Raw genomic sequence first — 18,480 nt, 5'->3', positions numbered from 1 at the left:
TTTGTAGATTGAGAAAAAAATTATTTTTTAAAAAAATACTCTTGGTTTGTCAGAAATAAGCATATTTCTTTTGTTTCCTTTGTGATTGTGTGGAAGAGTTTCATTCAAGGATGTAGCAGTTTTTCTCTGTTATTCATCGGTTTCTTGGTTGTAATAAAGCTCTACAGCATTTAAGAACCCAGAATCCTTCTTCCCTTAGTAAGTGAGGCTTCTCAAACAGTATCCTCTTTAAGCTGAATATTTAAACTTATAGTAAACTCTTCCTATTACCAATGAAATATGTCTGCTTGAAAGTACTACTTTTCTTCTTCTTCAATATAAATGTTGCAATCCCTTCCTGCTATTTTTACGAAATGATTCATAAGAAACCATGGAGAACATAGATGTATCCAGATTGAAAATGTTACGTGCCCTCCCACATATAACAATGAAATGTGTGTTTTGCTACTAAGATTGCAAATACTTCATTGATGTCTGCATATAATTAAACGTGTTAGATTTTCTTTCCGGCTGTACTTACTGGCAAATGTTTCCTGAATGCCAACAGCTGTTATTAGGAGAATACTCCCTGATCAACCTGCTACTTCTGCATAGGTTGCTTTATATAAAGCTTAGAAACACATTGGTTTTTCTTGCCCGTGTAACACTAGAAGAGTTTAATGGACTAAAAGTTCTATTTTTTTAAAACAGTTGTATAGAAAAAAAGTCAGTTTTCTAATAGGAAAAACTGATGTAAAACTGAGACTTAAAACAGGAAACTCAGTCACATTTTTCATGTGGGTTACTAGGTAGGTTATAAAGCGTCCGTTCTCAACAGAGCTTCCACTAATTGCCATAAAGCTACGGCATCTGATGAACTTAGAAAAGAGTGATTCTTTCACCAGTGTTGTTGTATTTCATGTGCTCGCTGCCTTACTAATTCCCTTTCTTTATATCCACTGAGATTTTGGCCTGTCAGAAAAACTTTCACAGCCCCCAGCTTCCCATCTGTTAGTCTTACTTATAGGAACTGCCTCATATGCTACATAAGGTGACAACAAAGTGCATGCAGTCCACAGCAGGCTGTATGTAATAAGATGGTCCAGCTCAAGTTCCCCGTGAGTTTTGTATTGTGTTTGTCTTCCCTCCCATTGCATGGAGTTTTATAAACAGCCAGTGGTTCCCTTTTCTCTTCTTCCTCCTCCCAGGGTTTTCCTTCTTTCCTTTGGCAGGGTGTGCAAACTGTGCAAACGTCAGTTCAGCTCAGCTCAGCTTAGTTTTCTGTCTTAGTTATTTAAGACCATTGCTGGTACCTCCCTTTTTCAGAATTACCACTAGAAGCAGGTAATTTTTGCCTATGGTCAGGGACTGCTGGTTGAAGCCACTTGTCCAGCATACGTGTGACTAGCTGGTACATGTCAAAAGAATGTAAAGTGGAGGTAGATCATTATCTGTCTCAAGGAAGGAAGCAACAAGAACTAGTGAACAGATATAAACATTTACCAGTATTTCCTTTCTGTGGTGGGTTCACACTTTGGCTACATGAATCTTTCTATTCTGTTTAAGACTTTGAAATCTTTTGTTTCGTCTTAAAGACTTTTCAATTCAGTTGTATTCTTTTTAAGGATAAATTTAGGAAGGGTGAATGATTGGATCCATTTAATCTGCCTTTTCTGCTTTACTTTTTCAGGATTGCACAGTATATGAAACAGAGAATAAAATTCTTCATGTGGTGAGTAGTGTTTGGATTTCTATTAATAAATATATTTGTATAGACTACATAGAATTATAAAGCTGTGTGTTTTGTGCTTTTTCTGTGCAGTGCCAGTGTGATAGTAACCTAGTCTGGGTATGACTGAGTGAATGTATGGAACTTCTTGTGCATAGTAATGATGTTATGGAACTTTGCAAGGGCTTGTGTTTATCTGACTCAGGCCCATCTGAGATAAACCATGGTCAGAAGAATTATTTTGAAAAATTACTTTTTTTTTTCTTGAGAGAGCTGGTTGCTAGGCTTCTATGAAATCATATATATTTGTGTTAGTGATATAGCTTCATTTATACAGCTTTATACCTCATAGGAGCCTGGAGCTAGCCTAGTGATAGGAAAATCAATGCAATTCTTTCCTTTTGAATTCTCAGCATAAATACAATGGTCTGTTCCCAGAATCTGTAGTGTTATTGATAATAAATAAAGCAGATTAAAGTCATCAAGGCATCAGAACACAGGAAGGGTTTGAAATGCTGGTACTTTGGTGGATGGAGAGTCAAAAGCTTGAGTAAATTTTGTCTGAAAACTGCACCTAAGTTTTAGATATTAAATTTTCTCATGTTGTGGTTGTAGTTTAGTGAGTATTAAGTTTACCCTGAGCTTGTTTCTAAAAGTTAGATACGAAGATATTCTTCCTAAGAGTGAGTAATGAATTGGTTTAATTTATTCACTGTATTTCACATTTAGGTAGGTTTTGATACCTTACTTTTCTTATTACTGGAGCTTAAGCAAGAAAATACTGCATTTCTTTATTTTAAAAGGTGAGCTTCCCAGTAAATTTCGCTATACTTTTCTTTTTCAGTGCTCCCATATCAAATGCTTGGCAAGCTGAATTCTATAAGTTTTTCATGCTTTGATTTCACAGAGATGTGGAATAAAATGTCTCCTTGTATTTTTAAGTTTCACTGACGTTTTTCCCCTGTGGGGCACAAAGAATTAGCAATTTTAGTGAGGCTGACTTCATCCTTGCTAGGCTGATCTCTGCAAGTATTTAAGTAATGAAGTTTTTAATTGCATAATCTTGGCAAAAGTTGAAGTGCTATAAGTTTGAAATCATTATATATAGCCTAGCTTTCAGTACATGCTTGTTTTCTGCTGTCAGAGCCAAGCATTCTGACATCTGCGATATACAGTATATATCTTTTAAAAATTAGCAAAAAAGATCTCAAGCAGCCAGGGATCTGGTTAGGAAAGCTAAAGCCCTGATAGAACTAAATCTGGCCAGGGATGTCAAGGGCAACAAGAAAAGCTTCTATAAGTACAGTGGTGATGAAGACTAGGGGCCCTCTCTGGAAGGAAATGGGAGACCTGGTTACCTGAGATATGGAGAAGGCTGAGGTACTCAACAACTTTTTTGGCCTCAGTCTTCACTGGCAATTGCTGGAGCTGCACCACCAAGTTGCAGAAGGCAAAGGCAAGAACTGGGAGAATGAAGAACTGCCCGCTATAAGAGAATCATAGAATCAGAGAATGTCCTGAGTTGGAAGGGACCTGCAAAGATCATCGAGTTCCAACCCCTGTCCCTGCACAGGACAACCCCAAAATTCATACCATGTCTCTGAGGGTGTTGTCCAAGTGCTTTGTGAATATCGTCAGGCTTGGTGCTGTGACTGCCTCCCTGGGGAGCCTGTTCTAGTGCTCCACCACCCTCTGGGTGAAGAACCTTTTCCTAATATCCAACCTAAACCTCCCCTGGCACATCTTCCTGCCATTCCCCCGGTCCCTATCGTTGATCACCAGAGAGAAGAGATCAGTGTCTGCCCCTCCTCCTCCCCTTGTGAGGAAGCTGTAGACCACGATGAGGTCTCCCCTCAGTCTCCTCTTCTCCAGCCTGAACAAACCAAGTTACCTGAGCCGCTCCTCATACAGTTTCCCCTCTAAACCCTTCACCAACTTTGTTGCCCTCCTCTGGACACTCTCTAGTAGCTTTGTATCCTTAATGTACTGTGGCACCCAAAACTGCACGCAGCACTCAAGGTGAGGCCACACCAGCACAGAGCAGAGCAGGACAATCACTCCCCTTGACCAGCTGCAATGCAGGGCTTGATACACCCCAGGACATGGTTGGCCCTTGGCTGCCAGAGCACAGTGTTGGCTCATGTTCGTCTTTCTATCGACCAGAACTTCTGACCCCTTTCTGCGAGGCTGCTCTCCAGCCTTTTGTTCCCCAGTCTGTATGTACATCCAGGGTTGCCGTACCCCAGGTGCAAAGTCCGGCACTTGTCCTTGTTAAACTTCATACAGTTGGTGATTGCCCAGCTCTCTGATTCGTCCAGATCCCTCTGTAGGGCCTCTCTGCCCTCAAGAGTGTCAACAGCTCCTCCCAATTTTGTGTTATCAGCAAACTTAATTAGTATTCCTTCCAGTCCTGCATCCAAGTCATTCATGAAGACATTAAAGAGCACCGGCCCTAAGATGGATCCCTGTGGAACCCCGCCAGTGACTGGCCGCCAGCCCAATGTAACCCCATTGACTGTGACCCTTTGAGCCCGACCTGTCAGCCAGTTGCTCACCCATTACATTATGTGTTTATCCAGCTGTATGCTGGACATTTTCTCCAGGAGAGACAGTACTCAATACTGTGAGAGACAGTATCAAAAGCTTTACAGAAATCCAAAAAGTTTACATTGTCTGGCTTCCCTTGGTTAACTACCTGGGTAACCTTGTCATAGAAGGAAATTAAGAGAAATTAAGTTTGTTAAGCAAGACTTTGCCCTCATGAACCCGTGCTGGCTGGGACCAATGACTGTGCTGTCTTTCAGGTATTTTTCACTAAATCCCAGAATAATCTTGTCCATAATTTTGTGAGGCACAGAAGTAAGACTGAGAGGCCTGTAGTTACTGGGATCATCCCTGTTGCCTGTCTTGAAGCTTGGGACAACATTTGCCAGCTTCCAGTCAACTGGGACCTCTCCAGATTCCCAAGAGCATTGAAAAATCATTGAGAGGTCTCGCTATGACATCAGCCAGCTCTTTAAGTACCCTCAGATGAGTCTCATCAGGCCCCATTGACTTTGTCGTGGTTTAGCCGCAGTCAGCAGCTAAACACCACACAACAACTTTCTCATTCTCCCCCTGGTGGGATGGGGGAAGAATCAGAAGAGTAAAAGTGAGAAAACTCGTGGGTTGATATAACAGTTTAACATCGGCAGGCAGGTGTTTGGCCATCTCCAGGGAAGCAGGGCTCCATCATGCATAACGGTTACTTGGCAAGACAGATGCCATCACTCTGAACATCCCTCCCTTCCTTCTTCTTCCCCCAGCTTTATATACTGAGCATGATGACATATGGTATGGAATATCCCTTTGGACAGTTGGGGTCAGCTGTCCCAGCTGTGTGCCCTCTCAACTTGTGCACCTGGCAGAGCATGGGGAGCTGAAAGCATCCTTGACTTAGTAGTGTAAGCACTACTTAGCAACAACCAAAACATCTCCACATTATCAACACTGTTTTCAGCACAAATCCAAAACATAGCCCCATACTAGCTACTATGAAGAAAATTAACTCTATCACAGCTGAAACCAGGACAGACTTATAGGGATCCAGCTGGAGCAGCAAGTCCCACACAAGTTCAGGGTTGATTGGGAGTTCATGATTCCCACAGCCATGGTTCTGTAGCCCATTGGTGTTGAAGACCAAGGAAAAGAAAGCATTAAACATCTCTGCTTTGTTTATGTCCCTGTTTGCGAGGTGACCATTCTTATCAAGTAACAGACCAATGTTATTTCTGGCCTGCCTTTTGCCATTAACATATTTTAAAAAGCCGTTTTTATTGTCCCTCACAGTACTGGCCAGCTTCAACTCTGAGCTTTGGCCACACGAATTTCCTCCTTACAGTGACAAACAGCATCCCTTTAGTCCTCCTGTGTCGCCTGACCTTGCTTCCACTGGCCATAACCAAGAAGTTATCGTCCAGATGGAGAAGATCAGGTTTGAGACCATCTAAGGAACCTGAAGATGCACAAGTCCATGGGACTTCATGAGATGCATCTGCATGTCCTGAGGGAACTGGCAGAAGAAGTTCCTAAGCCACTATCCATCATATCTGAGAAGTCGCGGTAGCCTGGTGAAGCTCCCACTGACTGGGAAAGGGGAAGCATAACCCCCATTTTTAAAAAGGGAAAGAAAGGAAGACCCAAGGAACTACAGGCATCAGTCTCACCTCTGTGCTTGGCAAGATCATAGAGCAAATCCTCCTGGAAACTATGCTAAGGCACATGGAAAATAAGGAGGTGATTGGTGACAGCCAGCATGGCTTCACTAATGGCAAATCATGCCTGACAAATTTGGTGGCTTTCTATGAGGTGATTACAGTGTTGATGGGTAAGAGAAGAGCAACTGACGTCATCTACCTGGACTTGTCAAAGCATTTGACGCTGTTCCTCATGACATTCTTGTCTCTAAATTGGAGACATGGATTTGATGGTTGGGCCACTCAGTGCATAAGGAATTGGCTGGATGGCTGCACTCAAACAGTTGCAGTCAATGGCTTGATGTCCAAATGGAGACCAGTGGGAAGTAGTGTTCCTCAGGGGTCGGTATTGGGACCAGTGCTGTTTAACATCTTTGTTGGAGACATGGACAGTGGGATTGAGTGCACCCTCAGCAAGTTTGCTGATGACACCAAGCTGTGTGCTGTGGTTGACACACTGGAGGGAAGGGATCCCATCCAGAGGGACCTTGACAGGCTTGAGAGGTTGCCCTGTGCGAACCTAATGAAGTTCAACAAGGCCAAGTGCAAGGTCCTGCACATGGGTTGGGGCAATCTCAAGCACAAATACAGGCTGGACAGAGAATGGATTGAGAGCAGCCCTGAGGAGAAGGACTTGGGGCTGTTGGTTGATGAGAAGCTCAGCATGACCTGGCAATGTGTGCTTGCAGCCCAGAAAGCCAGCCATATCCTGGGCTGCATCAAAAGAAGCGTGGCCAGCAGGTCGAGGGAGGTGTTTTTCCGCTTCTACTCTGCTCTCATGAGACCCCACCTGGAGTGCTGCATCCAGCTCTGGGACCCCCAACGTAAGAAGGACATGGACTTCTTGGGGTGGGTCCAGAGGAGGGCCACAAAAATGATCAGAGGGCTGGAGCACCTCTCCACCTCTCCTATGAAGACAGGCTGAAAGAATTGTGGTGTTGAGCCTGGAGAAGAGATGGCTCTAGGGAGACCTTACAGCAGCCTTCCAGTACCTGAAAGGGCCCTACAAGAAAGCAGGAGAGGGACTTTTTACAAGGGCATGTAGTGATAGGACAAGGGTTAATGGCTTTAAACTGAAAGAGGGACGGTTTAGATTAGATATAAGGAAGAAATTTTTCACTCTGAGGGTGGTGAGGCATTGGAACAGGTTGCCCAGAGTTGTGGATGACCCCTGGAAGTGTTCAAGGCCAGGTTGGATGGGGCTTTGAGCAACCTGGCCTAGTGGAAGGTGTCCATGCTGATGGTAGAGGGGTTGGAACTAGATGATCTTTAAGGTCCCTTCCAACCCAAACCATTCTATGCTTCTACGATTCTATAATTGTAAAGGGACCTGGCAGTGTTTAGAGCTGATGAAGCATCAGGTAATGTAGTCTTCAACAGAAAACTTTGAGGAAACTGAGAGGGATTCATATATGATATGTGAGTACACAAATTTGAGACAGGTTTCAAAAGTTATATTGTCTTACATCATTCCGACTCACGTAGGCTTATTTCTTTCATCTGCAGTAACTTTATTGTGGTGACAGATGGACATATGAATTATTGTGGAGAGCTTAGCTTTTACAATTAGTGCTCAAGCTTGCAAGAAAGCATGAACAGAGCATTGAATGTTTTACTGAAGGCTAGGATTAAAAATAACTATATATATTACATGTAACTTGGGTCATTTCTGACCATGTTGCATTTTAGCTGATGGATTGGATTTCATGGGGCAAAAGCTGGCCAAAAGCAATCAAGGAAAGAGATAAATCTGTGACTGAGTAATTAAAAGATGGGATTTTCAATCATATTTTGAATTTGAAAGGGAGTATTTTACAAGTACAGCTGGAAAGGTTGATGATAGAATTGGAATTGAAAGCAGTCACAGTTCCCTCCAACCCTTCTCCTTGGAAGACAATGAAAGGTGGTGTGGCTTTAGCCAATTAGAAAATCTGAGGAGGAGCAATCTAACAGGTAGATTAAAATAATGGGGGAACAGCCCACTGACGTCAAGATCTTGAGAGAGTACATGGTGTTTTTTTGTATGTCAAAGAGAGGTTGATAGATACCTTATGAGAAACAATATTTGAATACACGAATACAAACTAGATTGAAGATATTCTAGAGGGGGATTAAGAATTTAAATCTTCTGTTATAGGCTATACATCCAGTGAATTTAGAGGTGATCATTAAAAAGAAGGTTCTCTGATATAGAAAGAATAGAAATAAGCTTTGGAAAGGCGAAGAAATGAGAAATGCTGGGAGAACTAGGAAAGATTGGGAGGAGAGGGTATGCACACAGATATTATATACAGAGAAAGTAAATCCTCTCTTCTTAAATTCAAAGACGAAGCTATTGCAAGTCCATTTTCTGAGTACATTTCCCATGTGTGAACTGTGCAAGCTCCTGGATGTAGGAGAAGTGGTGTTTGACCAGCATCATATCCACCTGCCTTTGAATGATCAGGTACCAACATATGGCCATGTTCACTGTGGGCTCGCCCCGTATAATTTCACATACCACGTTCTCTTCATGACACAAGGCAACAAGGTTCCTCACAAAAGTGAAAGGCAATGATTTACAACTAATCAGCAATTCATGCAATTAGCCTAAGGAAATCCTTGTTACAAGCTATTGTTCCCACTAAAGATTGAAATAAAAATTTAAAAGAACTTATGTAAGTAAAAAAGAACTACAGCTACAGAAATGAAAATAAATTAAATGACAGTGTTGTGGTTTAACCCCAGCTGGCAGCAAAGAGCCACACAGCCGCTCGCTCACTCCTCCCCCAGCAAGACGGGAGGAAGAGAATTGGAAGAGTACAAGTGAGAAAACTCACGGGTTGAGATAAAGACAGTTTAATAATTGAATAATAATATTAATAATAATAAGCAACAATAATAATAAACAGCAACAATAATAATATAATGAAAAGGAAAATAACAGAGAGGAATAAAACCCAAGAAAGACAACTGATGCAAATGAAAACAATTGCTCACCACCAACTACCTGATGCCCAGCCAGACCTCCAAGCAGCGCCCCCCAGCTAACCTTCCCCCTAGTATATTGCTGAGAATGATGCCATATGGTGTGGAGTATCCCTTTGGCCAGTTGGGGTCAGCTGTCCTGGCTGTGTCCCCTCCCAACATCTTGTGCACCCCCAGCCCACTCACTGCTGGGGTGGGAAGCATAAAACGCCTTGACTCTGTGTAAGCACTGCTCAGCAATAACAAAGACATCCCTGTGTTATCAATACTGTTTTCAGCACAAATCCAAAACACAGCCCCGTACTAGCTCCTGTGAAGAAAATTAACTCTGTACAGCCAAAACCAGCACACACAGTTATGTACTACTACTCTTTAGGATACCAAGAATCTTATCACCTTAGGAGCAGTTGATTTTTTGCCTGTATTACCTATCAGTGGTCCAGTGGTTTACTTCAAGTTGAACCTGTGTTCTGGGTTGATCATCTCCATTGTTCACGTGGCTCAAAGTGTTATTGTGGACTTGTGTGCTGTGGTTCAGGGGCTGGAGCTCTGTAACCACACATCTCCTGTGGGGTTGCTGCCCCACTCCCCCTGGAGCAAGCCTACTTTGTGCCAAACCGGGGGGCCAGAGGGTGTGTGAGCACAGGCAGGGTATTTGAAACCACTCTGCTGCTACTGAAGTGCATATCTGGATGCCTCCAAAGTTAACCCATCACTGAGTCTTCATGCTTTCCTCTAAAGCATGGTGGGGTAGGCAACATCCCTCACCAAAGGCAAGATCCTCAGTTAAAGTACTAATTTTTCTGTTTTAATTAGTTAGGGCCAAAAAATACTTATTGTGCTCATATTCTTGTGACAGTAATTTCTTTTGAAAAGCAAATGAATGCCCTCTTTCTTTCAGAGATGGCAGTGTGGGTGTTCGTGTGAAGACTGCTGAATTACCTTGTCCATAGATAGTCTGTCTTAATGTCAATAAACTTATTCTAATGTTAGCTTTTTTGATATCACTGATACATTTAAGAAAGGGTACTCTGGAGACAGAGCTGTATAGTTTCAGCTTATATTCAAGAAAGAAAGATTTTTGTTTACTCCAAGCAATTCACATTTCAAATGCTATAGAAAAACATTTTGGTTGTCACTCACAATATTAGGTTAAGTAGTAAATTAATCTGTGTTATTCAACTAAACACATAAAAAGTATCCAAAGGAAAAAGGCCTTATGGAAAACTGATGAAGCTTTAAGAAGAAATTACCTACTTCAACTTGTTTATTTCTCCTGAGTGGAGTTGCAAAGTGTGTCTGGGAAAAAACATCTCCTATAATTTCCTGCCCTAGAATTGCAGGTGTGTTGAAACAGTAATTTTAAAGATAACTATATTTCTTAAAAGTTTTTTTTTGCTGTGAATTCATTCACAGAAACACTTGGTTTCTGTGGAATAAGAAGGATAAAACCACACAGGAATAATATGTGGGGTTTTGCTCATTAAAATGTTGATGCTTCTGAAATATTCATGAATACAGAGAAATGCTTCATATTTCTGCCACTTCATTTCTCAATATGCCTTTCCCAGGTTGTCTTTTGCTCAGTAAGCAATGTAATAAATAAATAATTAAAGAATGATAATTCTAATAATCTATTACTAGAACCAGAAAGTAAATATCACCAGAAAATAATACCAACAGAAGTAGATGGCAATAGAAAATATTAACTTAAGAAGATCAGGTTTTAAAATACAGTGGACCTAAATGTGAAAGGATAAGCCAGAGGTGTGGTGTTTGCTTCAAAACTGGAATTTAGTATGCTCTTACTAGTTTATATTTAGAACCTTTATATTGATTTAACTTGAGATCATAAAATGTATGGAAGACTGCTCAGCTTAAAAGGGTATCGGTTCTGCTTATTTAGGGAGTTATAAGTTAATTGCTGTGAAAGCCTGAATGGAGCTTTAAAATCTTTGAAATTCATTGATTCCATTCAGCTGTTCAGGGCTGTGTATGATGGAAATATCTAGTTCAGATTAAACCATGTGAAGCAGTAGAATATTAAAGTGAGAGCAAAGCAAGAAGGACTAATTATAGAAAGTAGAAGCTGGGCTCCAGTCATGATTAATAATAAGTTTTAACTGATTTATCTTTTTTGTTTAATTCTATTAAAAAAAAAAAAGTTTTCCTAAAGAATTTCACTTTCTTAAGATTACACTGCTTTTCCTGGGAAAAAAAAAAGTTTTATTAAGTTGTAAAACCATAGAAAGTGGTAGTGCAGAGTGAAATTAATATTCAGAAGTTTCTGAAAAACAAATGAGCTATTTAAATTTAAAAAGAGTTACTACATTGAAAAGGAAAAGAACAAGTAATGGATCAGAATGTTCTCTTTTTGCTAAGAGCATTGCAGAAACCACAGTGACGATAATTCATTCCTGCCCACTATATCTGAATATTTGTTGTAGAACTATGGTTGGCTAAAAATGCATTGACAAAGGTATCATTTTTATAGTCCTATTAAAGAAAAATAAAGAAAAAGTAACCGCCTGCTTTCTTACAAGAGTCTATACCTTGCAACCTGGGCCCAGCAAACTTCACTCTAATAGAAGCCTCTTTTTGTATCCAAAATAAAATTTAGGTCACTGTTTAAATTTCATGTGTCTACAAATGCAAGTCTGGGTCCAGATGGTTCTAAGATTGCCAGAGTTACTGATGTATTCCCTACAGTACAATAAGTGTTTGGACTAAAATTAATCGTTTAATAATTATTTGGTTCGCCTTAAGCTAACTAGTTAGACTTGCACTCATGGAATCATGGAATCATAGAATGCTTTGGGTTGGAAAGGACCTTTAGAAGTCATCTAGTCCAACTCCATCTTCAACTAGATCAGGTTGCTCGGAGCCCCGTCCAACCAGACCTTGAATGTTTCTAGGGATGGGGCCTTCACTACCTCTCTGGGCAACCTGTTCCAGCACTTCACCAACCTCACTGTAAAAAATGTCTTCCTTATATCCAGTCTAAATCTACCCTCCTTTGGTTTAAAACCATTACCCCTACACTCAGGACTTTATCCTGAATGCTCATGTAGCAAGATGCTTTGTCTCGGTCAGTTGTAACTAACTGAGCTTTTTTTTTTTTTTTTTTCCCCAAACAGATTAAACTTAACATTGCCAAGACATTTTTTTCTTGCCTGTAGCCCTGAATGTCTGTGTGTCTTATTGGTGCCATATCCCTCATCCAAATAACATAGGCGAGAGAGTTGATGGGGAGGCTGGTGCTTTTTTTGCCCTCAGCCCTGGAAATGAGTTCAAGCCAGGATGCTTCAGTATTGCAAATACTTGCCAAGATAGATTTAAGATTGCTCACTACCCTGGATAAAATTAAGGATGGGAACAGACACAAGCCTGTTTGCTTGACCAGAAATGCTTTGTGACCCTGAGCTGCCTGAATGGAACATATAACAGATAAACAGTTTGAGGAAAGGCCATGGCTTGTGGAGGCCCCTGAAGCTATCTGTGTCCCTAAGTACTTCCACTCTGCTGCAGAAGACAGGCGTTTTCTCAGCACAAATGGAAGTAGCACCAGAGAATCAGAACATATGCAAATCTAATTTAGTCACCTTTAGATCCTCATCCCCCTGGCTGAAATAAGGAGCAATATTGGAAAACTATTAGATATTGTTACAGTACAGTCCAAAAATACAGGTAGAAACTAAGTATTATCTTCCATTCTTCATGCTCTGGGGCATAAACTAGTTGCCTATTGAATGAAAGTGTTTCTCCTTGAATTTCAACCAAACAACTAGATGCTGTAGAGTGATACTTTTCATCCTCCTTTGAATCATCTAGCTTTGCACGTAAAGACTGGTGTAGCTTCAATCTGCAATTATAAGTTTGTCACTGAATAGAGAGGAGAATTTATTACTAAGGTGCAGTGATGAGTTACTGCAAAAGAGAACTGAAGTCATCGCTGTAAGGTTTATAGTAAGAACAAGGACTGTGTGACAAAAGGAGAAAATGTAATCATTTGTTTTCTCTCAGTTAGTCTTTTGTAACTTGCTTTTTTTTTTTAGCATGGCCAAATCCTTTTCCTTTGTTCAGATATCTTGCACACTGAAAGCTGAGTGCAGCTTGAGAAAGGCCAGGCATTTTTAATGCTTGCTGATTTTTGTAGGAGCAGTTGGATGCTCATCTTCCTGTGTGTCTTACTGTAGCTAGTACTGCATTGCAGCGGGCAACCAACAGGTACAAAAAGATAAAGGATCCTGATCCCATTAACAGTGTTTTCATAAACAGAAATGTAGTTTTACAAAGTTAGAAAAGGTAACTTCTATTTGAGAGAAAAGGTGAGTGGTACTGTCATCTGGTTTTAGTGAAACTAAAATACAAGTCTGTGATGCACCTTGTGCTGAATAATTATGCTGAAAAATAACACGTTCATTAATTGTTTGGAACAAAATGAGTAGCAAAAGTGCACTGTCTGTGTGCTTTTCTTCCACTCAAATTAATTAAGTAGCCTACATGCACAATATTATGTCAATCCATTACTTTGTCAAAATAATAATTTTAAAACTTTTTGTTAATAAATAATAATAATTGTGATAATAACGCCCCCGTATTTCTTGCATCTACATAATTTGTCACTTTGGCTTTGCATCTGCCAAGGTGAAAGCTCCAGTCTGGGAAAATTGCCATCCTTTGGAAAGAAAATCTTTCCAAACTGGGAAATCTGCAGTCTGGGGAGCTTAGGGAAAATTTAGTCAAGCTAGAAGTAAAGCAGCATCAATCATAACTCTAGATTTAGGCAGGGTTGTTGCCTGAATTAATATGGAATGAACCTTATGAGCCACAGTGTGAACTGTTTTGGAAGAGGGGCATAAAGAAGTCAAAGGTGGTTTACTTGGGAACTTTCTAAATACAATAGCATGTCGCCTCCATTAAATTAACGTTGTTCTTGTGCCATGCAGCAGCACCTTTACCATTGAAGGTCCCGATTCACTGAATAGGTCTGGGGTCTTTTTCCTTAAAGAGGCCTAATGGGGAGGAAGCATACTCCTGGTGAAAAGGCTGTTTTGCCTGTATGCTGAGTTATGCTGATTGGCTTGGTCGATGAAGTCAAGAGCAGTAACCTGGGCAGGAACTGGAGGGTAACTACATTCAGAGCCACTGGTTAAACTCTGTTGTAAACTGACACAGCTGTACCCTATGAACATGTCCCAGAGCCATCCAAGCTCTAGTTTGTTCCTGGGGCTGAATTTCCTTCCTCCTCCTTCTCCTGTCCTCCACAGACACACACAAAGAAAACAGTGCACAAACTGTGAACGAGGTGTTTCTGAGAGTAAAGGCAAGGAAAAATATATTATTTTGGCTGTGTCAGCCTCTGGACATGTTCCTAGCATCAGCCGGTCTGTCCTGTCTTTGCTGTGGGGAGAGGATACCTGCTGTGTAAGAGTGGGCTCCTTCCTGTCCTGGCTCTGGGCAAGCTCAGAGTTCATGAAAATTTGCCTTTAACACGAGTCCAATAGACACTTGAATCACAGAATCACAGAATCAATTGATCCTGCTTACAGTCCAACTCTTTAACCAAGGAGTATTTCATCAAAATTATTTAAATATATAATGGATAAGGGAGGCTTGTAAGGTCTGAAACTATTCTAACACAAACAGGCTTCTTATACTTTCAGGAGAAAACTACATGAGTTGTTAGATATTTTCTTGTAGCTGCTGAAAGTTGTGGATGGTTGAGCAGAACCCAGACCCATCTTCTAAAAAAAATTGCTTTTTGTTCCCAAGGTCTTGAAATTATGCTGGAACTAGAAAACTGAAATAAAATGCATAGTATTCTGAAATTAGATGAACCGTTTAATTAAAAACAAATTAGCTAGTCATTCCTTGGAAGTCTAGGCAATGTGCATATGCCAGTTTGCTATGCAATAGCAGTAAGCCCTAAATCCAAAATCATCCTACAGCAAACATCCTTTCCCCTCCAAAGGAAAGGACAGTTCTCACAAGCAAAGTGAAACATGTTTTAACAAAATGAGTTTGCTGGACAGAACTATTCCATAATTACTAAGTAGATGATGTTGCGATTATGTCCCTTTAATTATCCAGAGTGACTCTTTCTTGAGAAGTTTTCTTTATGGGTGCAGTTAGTTTATGGCATGTTGTCTTACTGAATCACCCAGGTCCACTAGTGCTCTATTAGAAGCAAAAGAGCTAATTCTGTTGGTCAGAAAAATGAGAGAAGTAATTCAAGAACTTTTGTTTTCACTTTTCTGCACCTTCCATTTTCTTTTGCTGTTTGTAGTCACCTCTGATACTAATACATGGTAATAAATGTTTAATGGAGCTTTAAAGGTTCTCTGTCTTCCACTTTTGTCTTCACCCTGGTCAGATCTGGGTACTCACGAAGTGGACAGGATTTTGTAATAATGCAGTAGAGTTTTGCCCCTAAATATAATTTTTCTAATAAGACAGTTATATATACATCCCCACATGTTGAATGAGTGTTTACATTTTGGAAAGGTCATAGAATTTGAAGCCTTAATCTGAAAGAGCATCCTCTAATCATAGGGTCTTCTCTAGGGACTTTGCTGCAGTTAATTTATTGTGCTTAAAATGGGTACGATGTTGTGCTGTTGGATGGTGGTATGAATATCTAAGATGGAAAGAAAGCCGCAAGACCTGAAAGTCAATAATCTTTTAGAAATGCATAGCAGCATAGGGCAGATTTTTTATCATAGTAACTTGGTGAATTTGGCTTCCAGTATTCCCAGAGCTCCTCTTGGGGGATATTCACACCACCTTGTTTTAAGTTTGCAACCAATATAACCATATTGGAATGCAGATCCCCAAAGGCTTACTGTATAGACTGTCTGTACCCCTCTCACAGAGAGGCAGAGGGAGAGCAGCTGCTCCAGGGAGCTATTTAATGCATCTCAGCTTAGGCTTCTGTTCCGTGGCACATCCTGGACTTGCCTCACTCCTCTCCTTTCTGCATCATCTGTCAAGGCAGTTTTTACTGAGGAGCCACGTCTGTGAACTTGAAATGGCATACCTTGTGTTAGGTGGCAGGCACACTCCTTTTCTGGGCGTTTTGGCATCTCTCTGCGATGCAACAGTTGGAAATAGGAGCCAAAAAAGTCATACATTAATTCATTGTAAATAGAAGTTTCTCTGAAACTCCTAAGGACCCCATAAATTTAGTAGTTTTAGAAGGCAATAATAGGAAGAATAGGTGGATGAATACAAGTCTAAAGATACATGAAAAATTGAGTTTTCATCATGGGAGTATGATTTACAATGTAGGTCTCTTTACTTTGCATGTAGAGAGTTGAATTTTCTGTAATTTTATAAAAGTAATTTTTCAATAATTGTCAGTGAAGTTACAGGAGAGAGAAAAATACAGATAACATGCCAGCATTGTATTAAAACCCCAAACAAACAGGAAATCTAAGCTTTCATTTTAATTACGGAATTTTGTATCATTTTTACCTCTTTAAAATGTCAGCTCAAATCAATTTTTATGTATCCAAAAAGACATAAAAACCAATTTTTTTTACAGTAAAGTTCACTTTTTCATTTGTTCCTAAATCAGATAAAGCACAAAGCATTCTTAACTTCATTTTATATATTTCTTTACTTTCTTTTTTCGGTAATGATTCTGCATCATGAAACAGAGATAAAGCAGAAGGGGTGTGTGGTGTGTGCGTGTGTCTATGCTTGAAGGTAATATCTTTGGAAGAAGGTCATGTTGGTAATATAAATTTTGTTGTATTTTCCATTTGATTCTGATTTGTTTATTCATTCTGAAACATTATTGTTCCATAAAATAAGCCATCTGTACACAAACCTAAGCTTCCAACTGTTTGTAAATAATTTAAAGAGGCAAAAATCCCAATGTAATGATCTGTAACAGGATTAAGATTTCACTGTCATCGCATTTTTCTTTTTTGCTTTTAACACAAGTTTTTTTACTTTCCTTTTTACATACAATATTTGTAGTTTGGCATTTGGAATTATAATGGTTATCTGGCAAGGAGGTTATATCCAGTTTTATATTAATTTTCCATAGCCTTGTTGTAGATATTACTTACTTTAAGAAGTATGCTTTGCTATCTTGGAAGAGTGGTTAGTGCAGCAGTTGTGTGCAGTTGTGTAGCATTCATTTAAGGAGACTGGTTAGCTTTCATCTTTTGAATTTGAGAGCAGTTAAGCTGGTTCTTAATTGGTTTTGGAGGTACCCACAATTTTGGGACCAGAAGAATGTCCTAATCCCTGAATTTGCTGACAAAACACGCATTTGGAAACCTGAACCGAGAAATCAGTTTTAGTTGCTGAAAGGGGACTTCACAGAAAACACTGAAATTCTCAAAAATGACTTGCTTACAGAAATATGAGAGAATGATAGGAGAAAATCACAGCTTCTGAGAAGAGCGTGCTCAGGGAGTGAGAGGTGAGGAGATACACAGAACCTGTTTAACAATCCCAGCCTTTTTAGAATCTTTTTTATTTCTATCTTGCTGCGAAGAGGCTGCCAAGGATAACAGGTTTAAGAATTATCCCATCGTGAAGTGGTTATTTATTGTAATCTTCACGCTTGCAATAGTAAATCATGCTTGGCAGCAGTAGAACATGAAAAACTCAGTCCAAAGTCAATTAGCATGTTTTATTAGTATAGAATAAACTTCAGAGTTAATGGGAGTTACCCGTCATCGTTAAGATCCTAATTTTCACCTGTGCTGAACATCTGCATGTTCAGCTGAAAGTAGCAGGGTTTGGGGGCACTTAATATCTTACCAAAAGATGTGGGCAGAGAGGGGGTTGGGAGCTCACCACGCGCTCCCTGCACACCTGAGCACAGCTCAGAGGCAGGGCAGCTAATCCTGATAGCACATGGGAGCAGCTTGCGCAGTCCCTTTTTCTTTCTACTGAAATGCAAAAGCATTTGCCTCTTGTTCTTCCCTGGTATGACACTGTGTCAGTGCAGGGTCATCACAGAAAACGGATTTTGTATGGTGCTGCTGAATGAGGCCTTTCCCTGTCCTTGCTCATTCCCTCTGCCTTATAGATTCAGCAGTGTGATTTAAAATGCATTTTGAAAATGCAGTCGTTTAAGTTGTAGGTTGATATGCAAATAGTTGGCAATGGTATGCTTATTGTGACACTTTATTTTCTTTTTTTTTTTTCTTTCCTAGTGTAAAACTCTCTCTGGTGTCTGTGATCACATTATCTCGCTCTCATCTGATCCGCTGGTTTCCCAGTCTGCTCACCTTGAAGTGATCCAGCTTACAAACATCAAGCCAAGTGAAGGGCTGGTAAGAAGTACGCAGTTAATCAAACCCATCATGCAGGATGAGAAAGTGAATTTTTTAAAATAAGTTGTATATATGGAAAGGAATAGGACATTTAGCCTTTTTATTTTAAAGTCTGAAAATAGTTTGATTTCTTATGCTGGTTTGGTTTCTTGTGCAGCTGGGCCAACAGTGAAGTATTTTGTAAGGCTGACCAATGTATGCAAATAGTTTAGTGAACAGGAAGAAATGAGTGAGAAGTTCTTGCCATTTATACCAGCTTCTGAAAAATGGT

General features: G+C 40.1%; 1 protein-coding gene across 6 annotated transcripts in view; it reads left to right on the top strand.

Annotated features, from left to right (window-relative positions):
* CNKSR2 (connector enhancer of kinase suppressor of Ras 2) overlaps window positions 1-18,480 on the top strand; it is a 225,188-nt gene that overhangs the window by 78,031 nt on the left and 128,677 nt on the right. For all 6 annotated transcript variants that reach the window (XM_064474342.1, XM_064474359.1, XM_064474335.1 and 3 more), the window contains exons 5-6: window positions 1,670-1,711; window positions 18,090-18,209. In XM_064474342.1, the coding sequence (XP_064330412.1) occupies window positions 1,670-1,711; window positions 18,090-18,209 (162 nt within the window). The remainder of the gene's footprint in view (window positions 1-1,669; window positions 1,712-18,089; window positions 18,210-18,480) is intronic.

Source organism: Phalacrocorax carbo, chromosome 1 (assembly GCF_963921805.1).
Source record: "Phalacrocorax carbo chromosome 1, bPhaCar2.1, whole genome shotgun sequence".
Lineage (NCBI taxonomy): Eukaryota > Metazoa > Chordata > Aves > Suliformes > Phalacrocoracidae > Phalacrocorax > Phalacrocorax carbo.
Note: the sequence above shows the minus strand (reverse complement) of the source record. Positions and strands in the feature narration are given on the sequence as shown.